Source organism: Vombatus ursinus, unplaced genomic scaffold (genome assembly GCF_900497805.2).
Source record: "Vombatus ursinus unplaced genomic scaffold, bare-nosed wombat genome assembly UNPS02005459.1, whole genome shotgun sequence".
Lineage (NCBI taxonomy): Eukaryota > Metazoa > Chordata > Mammalia > Diprotodontia > Vombatidae > Vombatus > Vombatus ursinus.
This window is the reverse complement of record NW_020945237.1, coordinates 669869-689868: the sequence shown is the minus strand read 5'-3', so window position 1 is coordinate 689868 and position 20000 is coordinate 669869. Positions and strand designations below refer to the sequence as shown.

The 20000-nt window shown below is 40.0% G+C and overlaps 1 protein-coding gene across 1 annotated transcript in view; it reads right to left on the bottom strand.

Moving 5' to 3' along the window:
• The window catches only part of CRTAP (cartilage associated protein), a 74134-nt gene that overhangs the window by 16476 nt on the left and 37658 nt on the right, over nt 1-20000 (bottom strand). Inside the window, exons 2-6 of the mRNA XM_027847946.1 lie at nt 18771-18920; nt 16299-16470; nt 12170-12298; nt 7027-7172; nt 3503-3586 (exon numbers count right to left, since the gene is read on the bottom strand). Of these exons, the coding sequence (XP_027703747.1) occupies nt 3503-3586; nt 7027-7172; nt 12170-12298; nt 16299-16470; nt 18771-18920 (681 nt within the window). The remainder of the gene's footprint in view (nt 1-3502; nt 3587-7026; nt 7173-12169; nt 12299-16298; nt 16471-18770; nt 18921-20000) is intronic.

Genomic DNA, 20000 nt, shown 5'->3' with positions numbered 1-20000 from the left:
CAGTGAAGTCCTAACCTTTTGTGGGCCAGATTTACACGGACTAAACAAGCAGGTCTTAGTTACAGAGTATGGGGTGATTTGTCCTGCTTGACCCCAGAAGGTAGAACCAGGAACAGTGAGTAAAAGCTGATGAGAGGAAGATTTAGGCCTGACGTCAGGGAAAACTTCCTAACAATAAGAGTCATATGAAAGTGGAATGAGCTGCCTGGGGAGGTGATGGAATCTCCTTTGTGAAGGTCCTTGTGCAATGACCAGATGATCACTTGATAGAGATAATGTGGTGGGGATTCTAGTTTAAGAAAGGATGGGTTGCTGAGGTCCCTTCCGGATCTGAAATTCGGTAATTCTTTGTGAAAATGTATCACTAGCATCTTCAATCTATTTTTTTCCTTGTCTGCCAAATCCTTTCTTTCTGCCTTCAAATATAGAAACAGGTCTCCTTTGTCATGGGAAAAGCACTCACAAAAGCAAAAAGAAATCCAAACAAACAAGCAAATCTCTCCTTCATTTGACCCTACAGCTCTTTAAAGAGACCATCTTATCTTTCTCCTATTCACTGAAAGCCATACCATAGAATTAAGGTAGTGCTGCCTAGTGGGAAGAACAAAGGAGTAGCCGAGGCAGCTGAGTGCAATAGTGTATCAAGAATTGAACCTGGAGTCAGGAAAGCCTTCCCCTCCATTTCCTTCCATTAGACTTTGAACTCCTTGAGAACTGCGACTGTCTTTTTTACCTTTCTTTATGTTCCCAGTACTTCACAGTACCTGGCGCACAGTAGGTACTTAACATTTACTGACTAACATCTCTAAGCCAAAAATGGCTTGAATATTAGGTTAATGTTAAATTAAATTAAATTGTTTCTGGCACCCTTGTGCCTAAAATACAAAGTACAATATTAATCTTTTTTGTTCAGCATATAGTTACCCATGAAGGAAAAGAATTGTGTCTTATCTACACTCTGTATTTCTCCCAGAACCTCACACAGTGCTCTTAATAATGTAAAGCCTTCAGGAGGATATGCTGAAAAGAGTCCTAAATACAGCATCAACAGACCTGGCTTTCAATCTTGCCTTTGTCACTTGCTGCCTATGTGACCTTGAGTGAATCATATAACTTCTCTGGGCCTCGATTTCCTCAGCTGTAAAATGAAGGAGACTGGACATGATAACCACTAAGTCTATTCCAATTCTCCTGCTCTATGGTCTTTTTCAACAAATGTGGAAGGGGGAGCAAGCTCACCTCACAGGAGTCACCTAACCCCAAATTTCAAGAAATGCTCTAGAATGGCTAAGGAGCACTGAACACAATTTACAGAAGAAAAGACAATGGTTCAAGCTCACAGAAAAAGGGAAGGAAATAAACTATCTGAACATCTTTAAAATGCTATGGTAATTTAAAATTCAGGGCAGCTAAGTGGTGCCGTGGATAGAGTACCAGGTCTGAAGTTAGGAAGACTCATTTTCCTGAGTTCAAATCTAGCCTCAAACACTTACTCGCAAGTGACCCTGGGCAAGTCACTTAACCCAGTTTGCCTCAGTTTCCTCATCTGTAAAATGAGCTGAAGTAGGAAATGGCAAACCACTCTAGTGTCTTTGCCAAGGAAACAGGTCACAGGCAGTCGGACATGACTGAAATGACTGAACAACCACAAATATTTTAAATTTACTGTTTGAGAAAATAAAAAAGATGATATAGAGTGTGATCTGTGTATCCCTCTCAACATGCAGTTTCACATTCTGAGGAAACCACAGATCTTCCCTCTGGGGAAATGTTTAGCCTTAGTTCCCATTTCTTACAATTGTCCTTTTTTGTACTAAGATTATCCTTCCATAAAAATGCTCATAAACCCCTGATTTCTGCACTTTTCATACATAGGGAGAATTCAGCATTGCAGTCACTTTAATCAAATGGGAAAATAATTCCTTTCGGTAACTCATATTTGTAAAACATTTTTCCTCATCACCCTGTGAGATGGGCAGTGCAAGCATTATCTCCGTTTCACAGATGAGGAAACTCATGTCTGGAAGATTATGCAATCTGGCTGTGGCTACATAGCTAATGCAAGCCCTCTTCCGTATTACCACCTCCCTCACCAACAGCCATGCTTGCTTCATTGGTTTCTTTCCCCTTCAGTTCATTACTCACACTGCTGCTACAGCAGAGGTACTATACCTCTCTTCCTTTTGGAAGTCATTCCTGCTCATTTCCCTCCTCAATTCCAAACTTTTCTATGGCTCCTTAGTTCTTATTTTATGCTTTTCATTGTATCCTAGGGACTGTCTTTCTTTTTCCTACTTGTATTTCCATTATTTGGCACAGTGCCTAGCCCATAGTAGGTGCTTAGTAAATGCTAGATGAGTGACTTTTGAATACACTTCCAACTCCTTAGGCTAGCATTTGAGGCTCTCTACCACCCCTCATAACTCTATCTCTCTCACCTTATCCCATATGGCTTTTTTCAGACAAAGTGGACTACCTGTAGTCCACTATATATACACCCCAGTCCTCCATCTCTGTACCTTTGTTTATGCTGTTTTTCACACCTGGAATAACTTTCTTTCCATTTACCTAAATCTGTCACCTGTGGAATTCCTACTCATGGTTCGTGCTCCATCTCAAAGTCTGCGTCTTATATCAAGTCTCCTTGGTCCTGCTAGTCAATAAGGAGCACCCTTCCTGGTCCCCTCCCCTTGCCCTTATACATTTTGAGATCTCATTCGGCATGTTCTTATATATTATTTGTCATCAGTCAGTTAATAAACATTTACTAGTCACCTTCTATGTGCCGAGGGCAACTAAGTGGTACAGTGAACAGGGTGAAGGGCTTGAAGTCAGGAAGACTAATTTTCCTACATTCAAATCTGGCCTTAGACACTTACTCACTATGTGACCCTGGGCAAGTCACTTAACTCTGTTTGCCTCAGTTTCCTTATCTATAAAATGAGCTGGAGAAAGAATGGCAAACCACTCCAGTACCTCTGCCAAGAAAATCCCAAATGGGGTCATGGGGAGTCAGACACAACTGCAAATAAATGAACAACAATACAAAAAAATACAAAAATACAATAGACAGTCCCTGCCCTCAAGGAATGCATAATCTAATGAGAGAACACAGCACATAGAATGAAGCTGAAAAAGAGAGAGGTGGGGACCTGATAGAGACCTGATGGAGAACTCCAAAGGAGCCAGGTGGGAAATGAAGAGATGACTGGGCTGGGTGCCCTCTTTAAATGGAGGTTTGGGGAGTCTCCAATCAGAGGTCTCTGATTAGCTGTCCAGAGGATCCTGATGAGTTGTGATTGATTGATGTGATCTTACAGGATGAAAAGGTTCCTGGAGCAGGGTATGTTATACTTACTTGTACTACAACCCCTAATCAAATGTAAGCACCATGAGGACAGGAACCCATAGCTTTACTAAACTTTATATTGATCCAAGACTTAAGCACAAAGTAGGTGCGTAATAAATGTTTTAGTCGACTTGAACAGAACTGAAAACTCACCTCATCATCATCCATTATGTTTTCCTTAGCAAACTCATAGAGTTCCTTTTGGATTGTTGTTACATTAAAGTACTGAACGGCTTCCTGTTGGGGAAGAAAGAGAGAACATAGTGGGAAGATGTTGGTGATGACAATTATCAACTGTGTTCCAGGGGCTAAGCCCTGGGGATATAAATGCCATCTTCCTTCCAGCCGTAGCTCAAACATCACCTTCTACATGAAGCCTTTCCTGATCCCCTCAGCTGCTGGCGTGCTCCCTCCTAAGTGATCTTCTACTTAAATCTATTGCAATTAATTACTTACACTTATTTTCTATACACGTATTCTCTATATAGGAATTATCCTATATTACAGCAGTATATATAGGGCAGCTGGGTGGTGTGGTAGATAGAGCACTGGGCCTGGAGTCAGGAAAACCTGAGTTCAAATCTGGCCTCAGATTTTACCAGCTGTATGACTCTAGGCAAGTCACTTCACTCTATTTGCCTCAGTTTCCTCATCTGTAAAATGAGCTGGAGAAGGAAATAGCAAACCACTCCAGTGTCTGTGCCAAGAAAACTCCAAATGGGGTCATGAAGAGCTAGATATGACTGAGAGCGGTATTCTCAACAACAGCATTCTGTATGTACTTATGTATGGACTTGTGTTTCCATTAGAATGTAATCTACTTGCCAGCAGGGATTTTCTCATTGTTTGTACGGTGTGTCCCCATTGCCTAGCACAGTGTAAAGTAAACAGTAAGCACTTAATAAATGCATGTCATTGAATAGCTTGATCTGTCAAATGATTGAGTTAGACTAGATGACTTTTAAGGCCCCTTCTAGCTCTGACACTGAGCCTCTGATTTCATCTTTTATGTTGCTGCTGCTCCAAGGAATGGGACGAGGACAAATAGAAACAGATTCTCATTCTACATAAGGAAGATCTTTACAACAATTAGAAGTACCGCAAAATGGAATGTGTTACCTCATAAAGTAGTGAATCTCCCATCATCACAAGTATTTAAACAAAAGTTGGAGGGTCATATATTTAGGATGCTCAGATACGGGGAAGAGTCTGAACTAAATGACTTCTAAAATTCTACAGCTCTGCATAAATAATAATTGAATAATAATTGCTATTAAGCAATCTGGTCTCCAATCCAGGACAAGTTGTCAAAGATAGATCAAGAGAAAGGAACAAGGAAATAAGCATTTATTAAGCACCCACTACACGCCAGGCACTGTGCTAAACACTTTACAAATATTTTGCTTCCTACTCACAACAAACCCCTGGAAGGTAGGTGCTCTTGCAGTCTCCATTTTACAGTTGAGTAAACTGAGACAAGCTGAGGTTAAATGACTTGCCCAAAGTCACACAATAAGTGTCTGAAGCAAGATTTAAATGCAAGTCTTCCTGACTCTATGTCCAGTACTCTCTATCCACTGTGCCATCTAACTGCCTTCAATGCCTTTTTCCAATGGAGAAAAAAAGGGTAGACAAAGCAGTAAGGATATATAATTCCTAAAGTCATTTATAGTATCTAGACACAGAAAATTTGAATGTTGATGATATGTTTGTTGCTTTGTCATGGCCTTTGTTTCATCAATCAATCAATAAGGACTTACTAAGCACCTACTATGTGCCTGTACTTTAACCTTGAGCACCACCAGGAGCCAATATGCAGGTCTGAGGCACAGGTGAGGAAGAAAGAAATGAGGGTAGAAATGTAAAGAAGAAGAGAGAAAAGAAAAGAATATAGAAAAAACAGGACACATGAACATAGAGGAGAAAAAAAAAGAAACAAATGTGGTCAGTAATTGTATTAAGCATTAAGTATCATTTAAGACTGTCTGTCACAGCACTCTGCATAAGTTATATCATTTGCCCCTTACAATAACCCTGGGTAGCAGTTACTGCAGGTATTATTATTTCTATTTTACAGGGCACATAGTAGGCATATTACATCTGTTTTACAGATGAGGAAACTGAAGATCAGAGCTGCCTAGTGAGTTGCACTGATCAAGGACAGTCAGATTTAACAGGGAACCAATGAGGCTCGTCTGTATATCGGGAAAGAGAGAAGACTGGAGGCTAAGGCCAGTGGCTGGTATGATCCTTGGGCAAAAAGCCACTGTTTTAACTCAGAGAGACAGTTCTTCCTTGAGAATACTGCCAAGTAGCATAAAAATGACAAGCATTCATTGAAGAGGTTCTGGCCCGATGGTCACACACTTCTCTCTTTTGGGGACGAGGACACTGGGCTGTATTGTTTCTTCAAAGACATCTTCTTTGATCAAACAAAGATTTCCACTGCAAATAACCCCCAACACCATCAACTGAAATTCTTTACTTGTTCGATCGTGAAAAGACTGGAACTTTTCCTAAAGAAAGCCTTGGACCGTGGTTGTTTTGTGTTCTGGGGGAAGTTCACTCTCATCAGCTCTAAGCCCAGAAGCAACCGAAGGTGCCTTGGAACAGGGTTCGTTCTGCATTTGCAAACAATAGGTTTCCCTTTGCCTGTGCAGACATAATCTGAATGAGACATGATTTTTGGACGTGGCCAAGCAGAAATTTGTTTGGCTTGACTCTGTATATTTGTTTATCTTTTTTTTTCTTTTAGTTGGAGGAGTAGAAGGGAGAGAAAGTACATGTTTGTTAACTGAAAAAGAAAATGAAATTTAAAATGACTGCTTATTCATGACAAAAGTTTTATTTTTCTTTTCCTTTTTTTTCCCCCAAATGACAAGAGGCTGGGAAGCAAGGAAGGCAGTACTTTTTTAATTAAGAAAAATTAAAATAAAAGTTACATACTTAAAAAAAAAAGAATCACAGATATATTAGTCTATTTGGAATATGGAAGCTATATTATAGAGTTGAGTTTGTAGAGACAGGGTGAGGAGCATAGTATCTAACCCAGTGCTCAAAATCTTCCATTAACTACATGCTGTTCTCTACCCTCACCCCTATTTTTAGTTATTTTTGTTTGTTTGTTTGTTTGTTTTTCATGGATAGAAAACTACAGTCAGATACTAGCACAATGGACAAAATGCTAGGTCTAGAGTCATTAAGACCTGAATTCTTACTAGCTGTGTGACCCTGGGCAAATCATTTGACCTCTGCCTGCCTCAATTTCCTTGAATGAAGATTATAATAGCACCGACCTCCCAGGGTTGTTGAAAAGATCAAATGAGATAGTATTTGTAAAGTGCTTTGGCACATAGTAGGTGCTACATAGAAGGGGAGGGGATGGGAAAATAATTCGCAAGTAATATGCTCATTAAACTTAATTACCTGATCAAGCATGGCCCCAAAGGCAAGAGATGAGAAGGCACTAACTTGGCTTCTTTGCAGAAATGAAGGGCTACAGGTACATGACATACATCAATTTTTTTTTAGTATATAACTTAGTGAACCCTCCCCCAGACTCTTTTTTCTTTGTTTTACAAAGAATGGCTCTCTGGGAGGAGGAAGGGAAATGTAGATAAGGTAAAAACAAAAGACAAAAAAAAATTTACTCAAAATTTTTTTTTTTACAAACTTACTGGTCTGGGCTGGAAATGCTCATCTGTGAGGCCCCACTTGTCTCTGTGGTACTCATAGTAAACCAGATTCTGTTTCATGACTTCATCTTTCTGATCAAAGAGCATATAGCTGGCAACACAGGGAACAGCATTCTTCATGTCATTCACTGGATTGGATGGGGAGGAGAAAAATGGGAAGAAAAATAATCTAGAAGGTCATATTTCATTAGAGATGGAGAACAGTTTCCTAAAGGCCTTGAAAAATTAGGATGGATTTATGGAAAATCTGACATGTCTTACTGGATGGTCTCTGATTTGGAAAACCTGTCATTGGGTATTTAGAACTAGAAACAGTATTGGGCCAAGTAAATTCCATAAAAAGTGAGTACCTGATGCAGGATCTGAGGTCAATGTTGGAAAAAGGAAGTACCTTTTGCACAAACAAAATAAATTTTGCTCAGATTAAAAAAAGTTACAGATTGGGTAAAAATCTTTGGCTCAAATATCTCTGATAAAGATTGCTACCTGAGACATACACAGAATTAATAGAATATATAAGATCAAGAGCTATTTGTTCCCCATTCAATGAGTGGCCAAAGGATGTGAGCAAGCACTTTTTCAAAATTGCAAACAATTCACAACCCCTTGAAAGCTGACTCCAAATCACTAATAATAAGAGAAATGTGAATCAACTTTGTTTCACATTCCATCCAAAAAAGTGGCAATAATGACAAGGACTGAAGTGGTCAGTGTTGGAGGCTCTGCAGGAAGACAGGTACACTGTTATTCTATTAGTGAGGCTGTGAATTAGTTTAGCCATTCTGGAAAATGATTTGGAATTATGTGGGAAAAAAAGTGACTAAAATCTCCATACTCCTAAATCCAGAGATCTTAGTGCCACATATGGAACTCCAAGGAGGTAAAAGACAGAAATAAAGGTCCCATGGGCACCTAAATATTCATGGCAGTACTTTTTGTGGTAGCAAAGAAGTAGAAAAACAAAGTGGAAAGTGGGCACCCACCAGTTGGAGAATGGATAACTATGGTGCATGAATATCATAGAATAATATTGCATCCTATAAAGCAATGTAAGAAATTCTGAGAAACGAGAAGATGTATGAACAGATGAACATAAGTAAGCAGAATCACGTAAGAAAACAATACATGAAATGACTACAACAAATGTAAAAAGGAATAAAAAAGCCCTCAAAACCAAATTATATTATGTAATATAATAACCAGTCTTAGCCTCAAAGAGATGAGAGAATGCACCTCTTTCCTTTGAGAAGGGAGAGATTATGGTGTGGAATGTTGCATGTAATGTCAAATGTAGTAGTTTTGCTGAATGGTTGAGTGTTGAGGGTTTTTTTTCAATCTTTATTACAAAAGGAAGGCTTGCTGGGTAGTAGAGAGGAAAGGAGGAGATCTAGAAATGAATATGATGTAAACACAAAAGATATCAATAAAACTCCTTTTTTAGGATAATTGAAACGGCTAAAAAAAAATTTAAAGGTAATGGAAATACCACTGCTGCGTTCACTTGTCAAGGAAAATGCCCCTGGACAAATGGCCCCTTACCTTGTGACCCTAAGCAAGTCACTCAACTGCTGGCTGCCTCAGTTTCCTCAACTGTAAAATGGGTATACCTCCTAGAGCTGTGATGATCAAATGAGCTGATATTTGTAAAGCACTTAGCATAGTGCTTGGCACACAGGAGATGCTTAATAAACGCTTGTTCCCTTCCCTTCACCCTTACCTCAGCTATTCCCTGATGCTAGATTGTGCCAGCAATGCAGGCCTGACCCAGACTGGGTCTGAAAATGTTCCTTTAGACCTTGAATTATCTATGCTTAGTTCCAAGAGGCTCTAGAAGGCTGGGGTGGCTCAGGTACTCTACACTACTGCAGGGTGTGGTTAGATTGTCTAGACTAAATTAAGCCTGCTCCTAGCCTCCAGTGACCTGAACTCTGGAATGAGTCATCCTGACCAGTAGGCTTCAAAACGCAAGAAATCTGACCAACGCCCTTACAGCGTTGGAGCAGACCTAAGCCAGTATTGAAAGGAAATTAGGGGTGAGAAAAAGGGTGAAGGGGCACCAGTTCTGGATGGGGCATATTTAGCATTCTGTCTTACCAGTTATGAAAACTAGGTTCCCTGAATGGCATCAGCATACCAAAAATATCCATTTGGATGTGTGACTTGTGCCATCTAGTGGTAGTTTGATAAAATGACTGTATTCTTACAGAATCAGGAGCATAGGATTCCTAAATCCACAGCTGGTGGTCAACAAGTCAACAAGCATTTATTAAGTGCTTACTATGTTCCAGGCACTGTGATACCTTAAAAACATTAAAGGAAAGACTTTCTGAAAAACACAAACAAAGCTAAAAGAATCAGCCAGCACCACTGGGAAGCTCCTTGGAAGTTCCACTAGAGGAGAAATTTGGAAAAAAACTGTTTTATAGACGGAAGGCACCTAGCCCAAGACCGCTATTTTGCACGTGAGGAAACTGAGATCATGAGAGAAGTGACTAGCCTGATTTCACACAGCTGGCTCCATCATGGCGGACCCACCATTGGAATACAGTTCTCTAGGCTGCTTAGACAGCACTCCTTCCCCTACTCCAAGCTTCATCTCCTGCTCTTAGAATTCGGTTAGAGCATGAGGGTACACGTATGCTGGCAGGGCATGTGAAGGAGGAAAAGAAGTAGCAGGATACCGTCGCATTTGCAGAATAGTTTGGATCCCACTTTGTGGTCATATTACGCCCTCCGGGCTTCTGTGACCCAGTCGGAGGGGCTAGCTCAGCGTTTGGAATGTTCAAATGTGAGTGCTCTACAGACAGCTCCCCACTTCAAAGAATTCAGGGCACAAGTGCCAGTCCAAATTCCCACATAAACCACCTCCCATAAATGGGGAAGCATGGAGTACATAGGGGAAACGGGCCTGAATCTGGAGTCAGGTCACAATGAGCCGTATCTTTTTTTGTTCTCTCTGTGACTTTGGGCAATTTGTTTCCCATCTCTGGGCCTCATCTTCCTCCAGTAGAAAATGTAGGGGTTGGAATACATAGTTTCCAAGGTATCTTCCCCTCAAATCTTATCATCTGCGCCAATATGGTCAGAAAGATCATCTTCAACTCTGTGGCTGCGGCCAACCACTCTAGATAGGACACAGGTTTAGGGCTGGAAGGAGATGGAGAGATCATCGAGGCCAGCATCAGGATGGGAGTTAGAGCCTTGATTTCACTGGGACGCAGAACTCCACAGTGAAGAAACTTCTCTGCAATCGGTAGCTGTATAAAACTGTCTAAACTGTAGGAAAGTGAAATAATTTGTCCAGGGGTCACACAGCCAGTCAGAGCTAGGACTTTCTGTCTTTGAGGCTCACTCTCACATGTTTATGATACGTGTATGGTAAGATATATATATATATCTCCACATACACACACACATAAATGTATAGATGGGCATGTGTATAGTATATACATGTACATTTATATTATATATATACGTGTGTGTGTGTGTATATATAATCTCATTATATCCTCATAAGAACCATGTGGATATTTATATGTATTTATATTTGTATACACATATGTATATAATATATACTATTATGTATAATATATACTGCTATAATATATAATTATATAATATATAATAATATTATATCATATTATATATACATATACACACAAACATATATATAGACATGTGTATAGCATATACATGCACACTTATATTTATATATATTTATGCATATATAATCTCATTTTATCCTCATAACAGCCATGTGGATATTTATATGTGTTTATATTTGTACACACATATGTGTATAATATATACTATTATGTATAACATATACTGCTATAATATATAATATATTATTATATCATATTATATATACATATACACACACAAATGTATATATGGCCATGAGTTTATATATGGACATGTATATAGTGTATATGTGCACATTTATATTTACATATATTTATGTGTATATAATCTCATTTTATCCTCATAACAACCATGTGGATATTTATATTTATACATACATATTTGTGTATAATATATACTACTATAATATATAATATTATATACAATATTTGATTATATATTAACACATATAATACATGTAATATTTACATAATACAAATAAATATATAATACATACTATTATATATGTGTATATAATCTCATTTTATCCTCATAGTAAACCTGTGGCTATTTATATGAACTTATATTTATACACATATGTATATAATCTCATTCTATCCTCATAACAACCCTATGGCTATTTATGTGTATTTATATTATACACACATATGTGTATACAGTCTCTTTATCCTCATAACAATCCTATGAAGTGGGTGCTATTATCATCCCCATTTTATAGGTGGGGAAATGGAGACTGAGAGATGAATGACTTATGAAAGATCACACAGTTAATAATCATCTGAGGCAGGACTGAAAGTCAAATTCCAAACCCAGTCCTCTATCCCCTACACCATGCCACCTCTCCATTTGTGGGACTGAATTGTTGCCAAATTTATGAAGTTTTCATTTCAGCCCAAGGGATAAAGCCTTTCCAATGTGACAGGAGCCTCAGTCATTATAAGAAAAGACATCACCAGTGGATAGAGCACCGGCCCTGGATTCAGGAGGACCTGAGTTCAAATCCAGCCTCAGACACATAACACTTACTAACTGTGTGACTGTGGGCAAGTCACTTAACCCCATTGCCTAGCTAAAAAAAAAAAAACCCCAAAAAAACAAAAACAGAAAAGACATCACCTACTATTATGCTATAAGAAGTAATGAGCAAGATGCTTTCAGGAAAAAAAAAAAAACAACCTGGAAAGATTTACATGAATTGATGCAAATTGAAATGAGCAGAACCAGGAGAATATTGTCATAGAGATTCACATGCAATGATCTTTTTTTGTTCCTTGTATATGGAAATACTCATGTGTCTTGATGTCTGTGAAGTTCAAAATAACAAACAATAAAAACTATTTTTTAAAAATAATTTAAAAAAAGAAAAGAAAAGACATCACCCAGGGCCTGTAAAAGATGCTAGCATGATGGTGCCCAAAGAATTCTGGGAAAGATGTACTTCAGCAAAAATCCCATCTTTAGAGAGAAATCAATAACTCACACTTATAATATGCAAACTGCAAATAATGATACATGGTGGCCACAAACTTTTCCACAGGGTAACCCCCGATGACAGGGGTGAGGTTCTCTTCACACTTCAGTTTGCACTCCAGAACTTCAATATAATGGTCTAGAAAAACACAAACAATGTCAGACACAGTCAACCATTTTTTCAACACAATACCGCTCTGACGGTTTTCTTATTCCAGGATTCATTGCTCTTTCCATGGTACCTTGCTGCCTTGATTTCACCTGTCTTACAAGGCCTACAGCCTTTTCCACAAATCCCAGCCCCCATACTGAAGTCTTTGCCATTTATTGCTAAGATTTCCTGCCTGACGGCCAGGGCTGTGCCTCATTTCCTCTACCCAAATATGTTGAGTCCTGCCAGGACACCTGACTGCTGTCTGTTGCTTGACATTCCTTGACGCTGGTCAGTTGGCTGCCTGGGTCTGGCCTCCACTCACTGACAAACTACCCTGATAATGTAGTCTGTCTGCCAATACATCAATTGCTGTTGACTGTTGGGCCTCAGTGATGCTAACTATGTAGCAACCTGAATTCCTGATTAGCTAATTAATGCCTACAGAAAGAAATGCTCCAATGACGACGCCTTACTCACCAATCCTGAATCTCTCCTATTATCCAGTACTGGTGCCAGCCCAATACCAACAGGTATGTCTTGTCTCTAGGCTCTGGCTGTCCTCAATGTGCCCTATAATGCTACTCACTGGAACTAATAAGTGGGAGTTGGTTAACCAGTGGCAGAAAAGGGCATAACTGTAGGAGATTCAGGGTGTTCTTATTTTGTTTTGTTTTTTAATCCAGATTTGTGATTTCATCACCTGAGACAAAGGGAAGAGAATAAACATTTATTAAACACCTACTATATGCCAGATACTGTGCTAAGAACTTTACAATTATTATTTCACTTGATTCCCACAACAGCCCTGGGTGGGTGGGTGGGTGGGGGTGCTGTTAATATACCCATTTTACAGTTGAAATTGAGGCAGACTGAACTTAAGTGACTTGCCCTGGGTCACACAGCTAGCAAGTGTCTGAGGTGGGTTTTGAACTCAAGTCTTCCTGACTCTAAGCCTACTATTCTATCCACTGTACCACCTGGCCGCCATTTTAGAGAAGCGTTGGTATGAAAATTCCTTCTGTCTGTTCTACAACTCAGAAGTGATTCGCCTAGAGTCACACAAGTATGTGTGAGAGGAAAAACTTGAAATCAGTTTTTGCTGACTTTAGTAAACCTCCCAGCCCCCTCCCTCAAGCATTATGCTGCCTCTCTCTCTTTGATTAAAGTTTATTAATAATAGCTTACATTTACATAGAACTTTAAGGTTTACAAAGCGCTTTCTTCACAATTCTGACACTTGCTTACCTCGTGTGGCCTTGGGTAAGACATTCAATCTCTGAGCCTTAGTTTCCTCATTTGTAAAATGAAAGAGGTTGGATTAGATGAACTTTGAGGTCCTTCCAAATAGGGAATGGAATCATTATTTTACAGATGAAGAAACTGAGGCACAGAGAGGTCAAGAAGACTTGCCCAGGGTCACATAGATGGTACGTATTGGAGCTGTGACTCATCCTCAGGTCCTCTGATTGTAAGACTAGCGCTCATTGCACTCCCCCATCCTGCTTCTCCAGTCAGATTCCTATTTATTTTCTATTTATATTTCTATATTATCAATAAAATCTGTATTATATTTCTATATTATATAGCTATAGATATCTATCTATATTATATTTCTATATTATATAGCTATAGATATCTATAAAATTGATATTATCTTTCTATTTATTTCTATTTATTGTTCAACCAAACTCACTCCAGGTTTCTGTTATTACAAACATCATCGCTATTGGTATTTTCAAGTAGATCTTTTTGTGTTTGTTTGTTTGTTTCAGACTCGATCTGACCTTTCATTGATATAGGGAGCTTCCAGCGAGGAAATTCCCTCCCCCAGTGCAGGTTAGAACGTCTTCTGCAGTCTAGTCTTAGGGAGTTGCCTTACAGGTTAAAGGACTTACAAGGTGACACAGACAGTATGTGCCAAAAGCAGAGTTGAACCTGGCTATTCCTGATTCCTAGGCTAGCTCTCTCTGCCTCTACAATGCTGCCTCTCCTTTTCTTAATAGCACATTTAGTGTCTGTCATCCATAATATGTATTTTGAATACTTAGAATACCAGGATTATTGGCTCAAAGGATATGATTTTTTTAATACCATCTCCTCCTTGAAGCCACAGTGGACACATAAAGTACTGGATTTGCAATCAAGATGACCTGAGTTTGAATCCTGACTCAGTCACTTACTAGCTAGGTTATCTGAGGAAGTCACTTCACCTCACTCAGTCTCAGTTTCTTTATCTATAAAATGGGGATAATAATGCTATTTACCTCCCATGGTTGTTGTGAGAATCAGATGAGATAGCATATGCAAAGAGCTTTGTAAATCTTAAAGCCCTAAGTAAATGCTATTATTATTATTATTATCATCATATGTAAGTTCCTATTATAAAATCAAACTACCACATTGACAACAACTGTCACAGGCCCAAAAGAAATTGGGTTAGTATTAAAAGAAAACAGAAATCTGATAAAGAATTTCATTTAAAGAGTTTGTGGCCCAGAGAATCATTGGTAGACTTAAGTCTAGGAATGATTTTGAAAAATGGTAATGCAATGAAAGAAGAGTGTTCATTCAGGGCATATGGGATGGCAAGAAAAAAGACCAAGGGATGGGAGAAGGTGAAGTAAAAGGCATCCACAGTAGAGGAAGGGTTGGCAAACATTTTATAGACTAGAAAAGAATTGGGGAAGATCCAGAAAAATTTTTTTCCAAGCTATCTGCCATGAAGGTGCTTTGCTTTTCATTCTGTAAAGTAAATAAATTTGACATATTTTTAAAAAGAAGGAAATGGCCACTAAAAACCAGAATCAAGTTATCAAGCTGTCACCCTACACTAACCTCATTTCCTCTTTTTTGAAAGAATTACTACAAAGAGAACATCAGTTAGACCTGGATTGCAGCATGGTTTAGGACAAAATGTCTCATGAACAAGATGGAGGCTGAATGCTGGTAAAAGTCACCTGGACTTGTTGAGCAATCAGACACAGAGAAGGGTAATTAATGTATTAATAACAAATCAGAGGGAATGCTCTAGTGGGGCAGTACCCCCTGGTCAATCAACTCCAGTGACTTCTCTGTCACCTCTGGGATCAAATAGAAAATTCTCTGTTTGGCCTTCAAAGCCCTTCATAACCTGGACTCTCCTTACATTTCTAGTCATTTTGTGCCTTATTCCCCTTTACAGACTCTGGGATCCAGTGACACTGGCCTCCTCGATGTTCCTTACCTAAGAAACTCCATCTCTGGACTCTGGGCATTGTCACTGGCCGTCCTCCATGCCTCGAAGTCTCTCCCTCCTCTTTGTCTCTGCCTTCTGGTCTTCCTTCAAGTGCCCACTAAAATCCCACCTTCTGCAAGAACGCCAATGTCTTCCCTCTGTGGATTTTCTCCAATTTATGTATAGCTTGTCTATACATAGTTGTTCCCCATTAGACTTTGAGCTTATTGAGAGCAGGGGCTGTCTTTTCCCCAAAGTTCAATAGAGTTCATGGCACATAGTAGGCACTTAATAAATGCTTGCTAATAGACTCACCTTGCACCTCAATACTAGTGACTGGGTGCCTGGTTTGTTTCTTAGGGTCCAAGTTCCTTTCTTGGGGCCTTGTTCTTATTCCTTCAGGAATTCTTGATCCCACACTCTTATTTCTCCCTGCCTAAGGTGCCAAGCTCTACCCCCTAACTACCATTAGGCCCTCCTGATGGCCTGCTTTACCTGTTGCCCAGCCCCAGGCCTCCTTGATGCTGACTGCCAGCTTGTGGGGATCTTCGCCTCCCGTGTGTTTCCCCATGCCCCTGATGTTTGCCCTTGCCTCTGAGCACTCACTTCAGGAGCCCTGTTCTATCATCTACCATGTTTCTGAAGGTCTTTCTAGTTCCCATGGCCCACCTGCTCCCAAGCCAGCCCTTCCACTGACCCCTGACACCAATCCCCGCCCCTCTCCCCCAACAAAGTGCCCTTGTTAATTTTAAGTGACAGCCCGGTGCCAACCTGCTATGGAGGGATAAAAGTCTTTGAAATCCTTGATCTCCCTGGAGCCTTCACAGGCGGCCAGACATTCATAGAAGGCCTTGAAGAAATCAGGAAGCGCCAATTCCATGTCGGTAATGGACGTCCTCCAGTTCTCTCCATTGTATGCCCGCACGGCTCTGATGAAGAGGTTCTGGAAGGAAAGGAGACCCAGCTGACATCCTCCAGCGGCAGGCAGGGGCCTCCCTTAGCTACCTGTGCAATCATCTTATGAACAATTGCACATAGACAGTCCCAGTTTCTTAGCTCTCCTAAAACACAGCTCACCTTGAGTTAATCAACTACTAGGGATAAGGGATAGAGGTTGGACCTGTGGTTTCATATGAAGGTAGGAAACGCCCTCTACCCAGGCAGATGACCACTTTCTGGTCTTAGAGAGTTGCCCAGGCCACTGAGAGGTAAGGCAATTTGTTCTAATGGCTTTGCTCATATAGGGCCACCTGGCCATTATGTGTCAAAGGCAGAACTTGAGTCCAGATCCACTACCCCAAAGAGGCTTCTTTTTCTTCTGGATTTCCAAGCTCATTTTAAGATGGAGGGGTTTATTTTTTAAGCTTAGATTGAAGAGTTGTAACCCCATATGATGTTATCACTGCCAGCTACATTCATCTATGACTGTAGCTGGGGACAGAACAAAGATGCCCAGATGAAACGGCAAGAAGAGAAATGACAATAACTGACATTTCTACAGCACTTCGGAGCTTGCAGGGCATTTTATACCTGCCAGCCGATGTGAGAGTCATAACAACTCTGTGAGGTAGAAACTGCAGATGCTGCTATTCTCTCTGAACAAGAAGTGGGATTCCAACAAGGTCTTCCCGCCCCCGAGGCTGACACTATTCCAGTTGGGGACTGAGTGAAGCCTTGTGAGACATTTATCTGTCTCCCTCTTCCCAGACCCCACCAGTACTGGTGGATGGAGTGCTGAGCCAGGAGTCAGGAAGGTCTGAATTCAAATCAGACCAAGTGACTTAGTCTCTCTCAGCCTGTTTCCTCATCTGAAAAATTCAGATAATAACAGCACCTACTTCATAGGGTTGAGTGAAGACCAAAAGAGATAACATATGCAAGGCACTTTGCAAATCTTAAAGCAATACAGAAATGGTAGCTGTTAGTACTAGAGGATATCAGAAACATTCATTTCTAGAGCTTTCTTGTAGATTAAAATTCAGAAATGCAAGATTTTAATATAGAACAAAAACCATGGAACTAGACAGAAACATTTTTCACATTCACTTTTTTGGGGGGGGAGGGGGGCAGTGAGGCAGTGTGGGGTAAGTAACTTTCCCAGGGTCACAAAGCTAGTAAGTGTCAAGTGTCTGAGGCCAGATTTGAACTCAGGTCCTCCTGACTCTAAGGCCAGTACTCTATCCACCGTACCACCTAGCTTCCCCCACATTCACTTTATAAATTTTCATTTAAAATAACCAAATATTAATCTATTATATGCCCTTTCATTATAGACCTAGGAAAAAAAAGAGATTAAAGTAAAAATATTTCCACAAAAGGTGATTTTTAAAATCACTATCCTCGTGTTTATCAACAATGCTGTGCACTTCTTTTTTAATGTTCACAAAATATTATTTTTGAAATCAAGCCAGGGGAGCATAATAAGTAGAGTGCTGGGCTTGGAATGGGGAAGACTTAGTTCAATTCCGACCATTATTAGCTATGTGACCCTGGGTGAGTCACTTAACTTGTATATGTGCCTAAAGTATTTCTGTAGAACTTATCTACTTAGTCATATGTGTGTGTGTGCATGTATGTATGTGTATGTATGTATATGCATATACGTACATATGTATTTGTATAGATTTATTTACATTTTGTCTCCCCCATTAGATTGTAAGCTCCTTGAGGACAGGGACCATTTTTTTTTGCCTTATCTTATATCCCCAGAGCTTAGCACAGTACCTGGTACACAGCAGGTATTTAATAAGTGTTTATTGATCAATTGATTGATCTTTACAAAAGGCAAAATCACAGATAATTCTTATATTTTTTAAATCTTTGAAAATCCCATTCATTGCCCTTGTAATGTGAAAAGCTATTTTATCACCACAAGTGTCATTTGCTATACCAAGATCCAGGGCCTCGGCTCTGGAATTGGAAAGATCTCAGAGACCGTCTAAACCAACTATCTTCTTTTACAGATAAGAAAGCTGGGCACCAAGATGTTTAAGTGAATTGCCCAAGGTCACACTGAGATAATTAGGGTCAGAGGTGGGGTCCTAACCCGGGTCCCCTGACTTCAGAGGGGATACTCTTTCCATGCTACCATGCTGTTTTCCCATCAACCAATGAAATCAATCCGCAAAATGGATCAAGTTCTTTCCATGAGACTGACTCTGTGGGAGGTCGTGGGGACACAAAGCCAAAAAGAAAAAAAAATGAGAGAGAGAGAGAGAGAGAGAGAGAGAAACCTGAACCTACCTCATAGGATTTGGTTTCCAAGTCTTTAATGTAGTCCTCAGCACCAGGCATGCTCTTGTAATAGGCCATATTTCTCAGCATCATTTCATCATTGGGGTGCTTCAGAAGGAAGGTATGGGCGGCAGCAATGGCTTTTGGAAGGTTGTTTGCCTAAGAGTATAGAAAGAAGGGGAAAAAATCCTCTTTATTGACTCTGATCCTGAATATTGCAAAACAACAATATTGGATCAGTGCTTTTAGGAAACATCAACGTACACTTGTTATGTCGGTAACTTCTAGGGACCTGCAATAGATTCGGCATGTGCCGAGGGCATCCATTTCACGGAGATGCCCAAATCCAATATACAAGAGCCTGGATGTTTTTACTCCTGAGATTTACTAGTGGGAGCTCAATTTTTCTTTTCTTCTTTTTAATGTAATCTCATTACATCCTGTTCTTCCCTGTGGGAGGGCTTTACAGCAAAAATGGCAAAGCCTTGAATTAGAATGGAAAAGGATGCAGTTAAATCCTCTTCCTCCTGACCACGGTATGAGGCGGATGGCTCTGAGGGCATCGAACCAGGTCAGTGAAACCAAGCAGGGTCAGTTAATCTCGTCTGGTCTCTGTTGCCTCGTGTCTCCTTTACTCCTAGAAAAATGGTAGCTATTCTGCCTTTAGGAACAGAGTAAGAATAGTCAGAAGTTAAGAGGAAACAGCGTTCTTTGTTGGGTAGTCCTAACTTTCCCCTACAGGATGAGGTAGTGTCACCCAGTGGAAAGCGTTGTTGAGCTTGGCGTCACCAGACCTGGATCTGAATCCCAGCTTTGCTGTTTACTACCCATGTAACCTGGGAAAAGTCATTCTCACTCTCCAGTCCTCAGTTTCCTCATCTGAAAAATGGAAGAGATTGGACTCAATGACTTCTAAGGTCCCTTGAAGATTTAGATCTACGAACATTGTGGAGGGAAAATTAGAGGCAGAAATTGTTTTCACATCCCATCTTCTTTCCTTCCTTCCTCTACCCTCAAAAAAAAATTAAAAGAAAAAGAAATGAGCGAGGAAAATGAACAAATCTGATTTCTCTTTCCTCCATCTCAAGCCCTAGATATGTTCATAGTAAGAGGAAGTGATTTCCCATTCTCACATGCACATAATCAGATGTATATACATACACAAACACACACCAGCGAGTTTGCCCTTCATTTTCTTTCTTTCTTTCTTTCTTTCTTTCTTTCTTTCTTTCTTTCTTT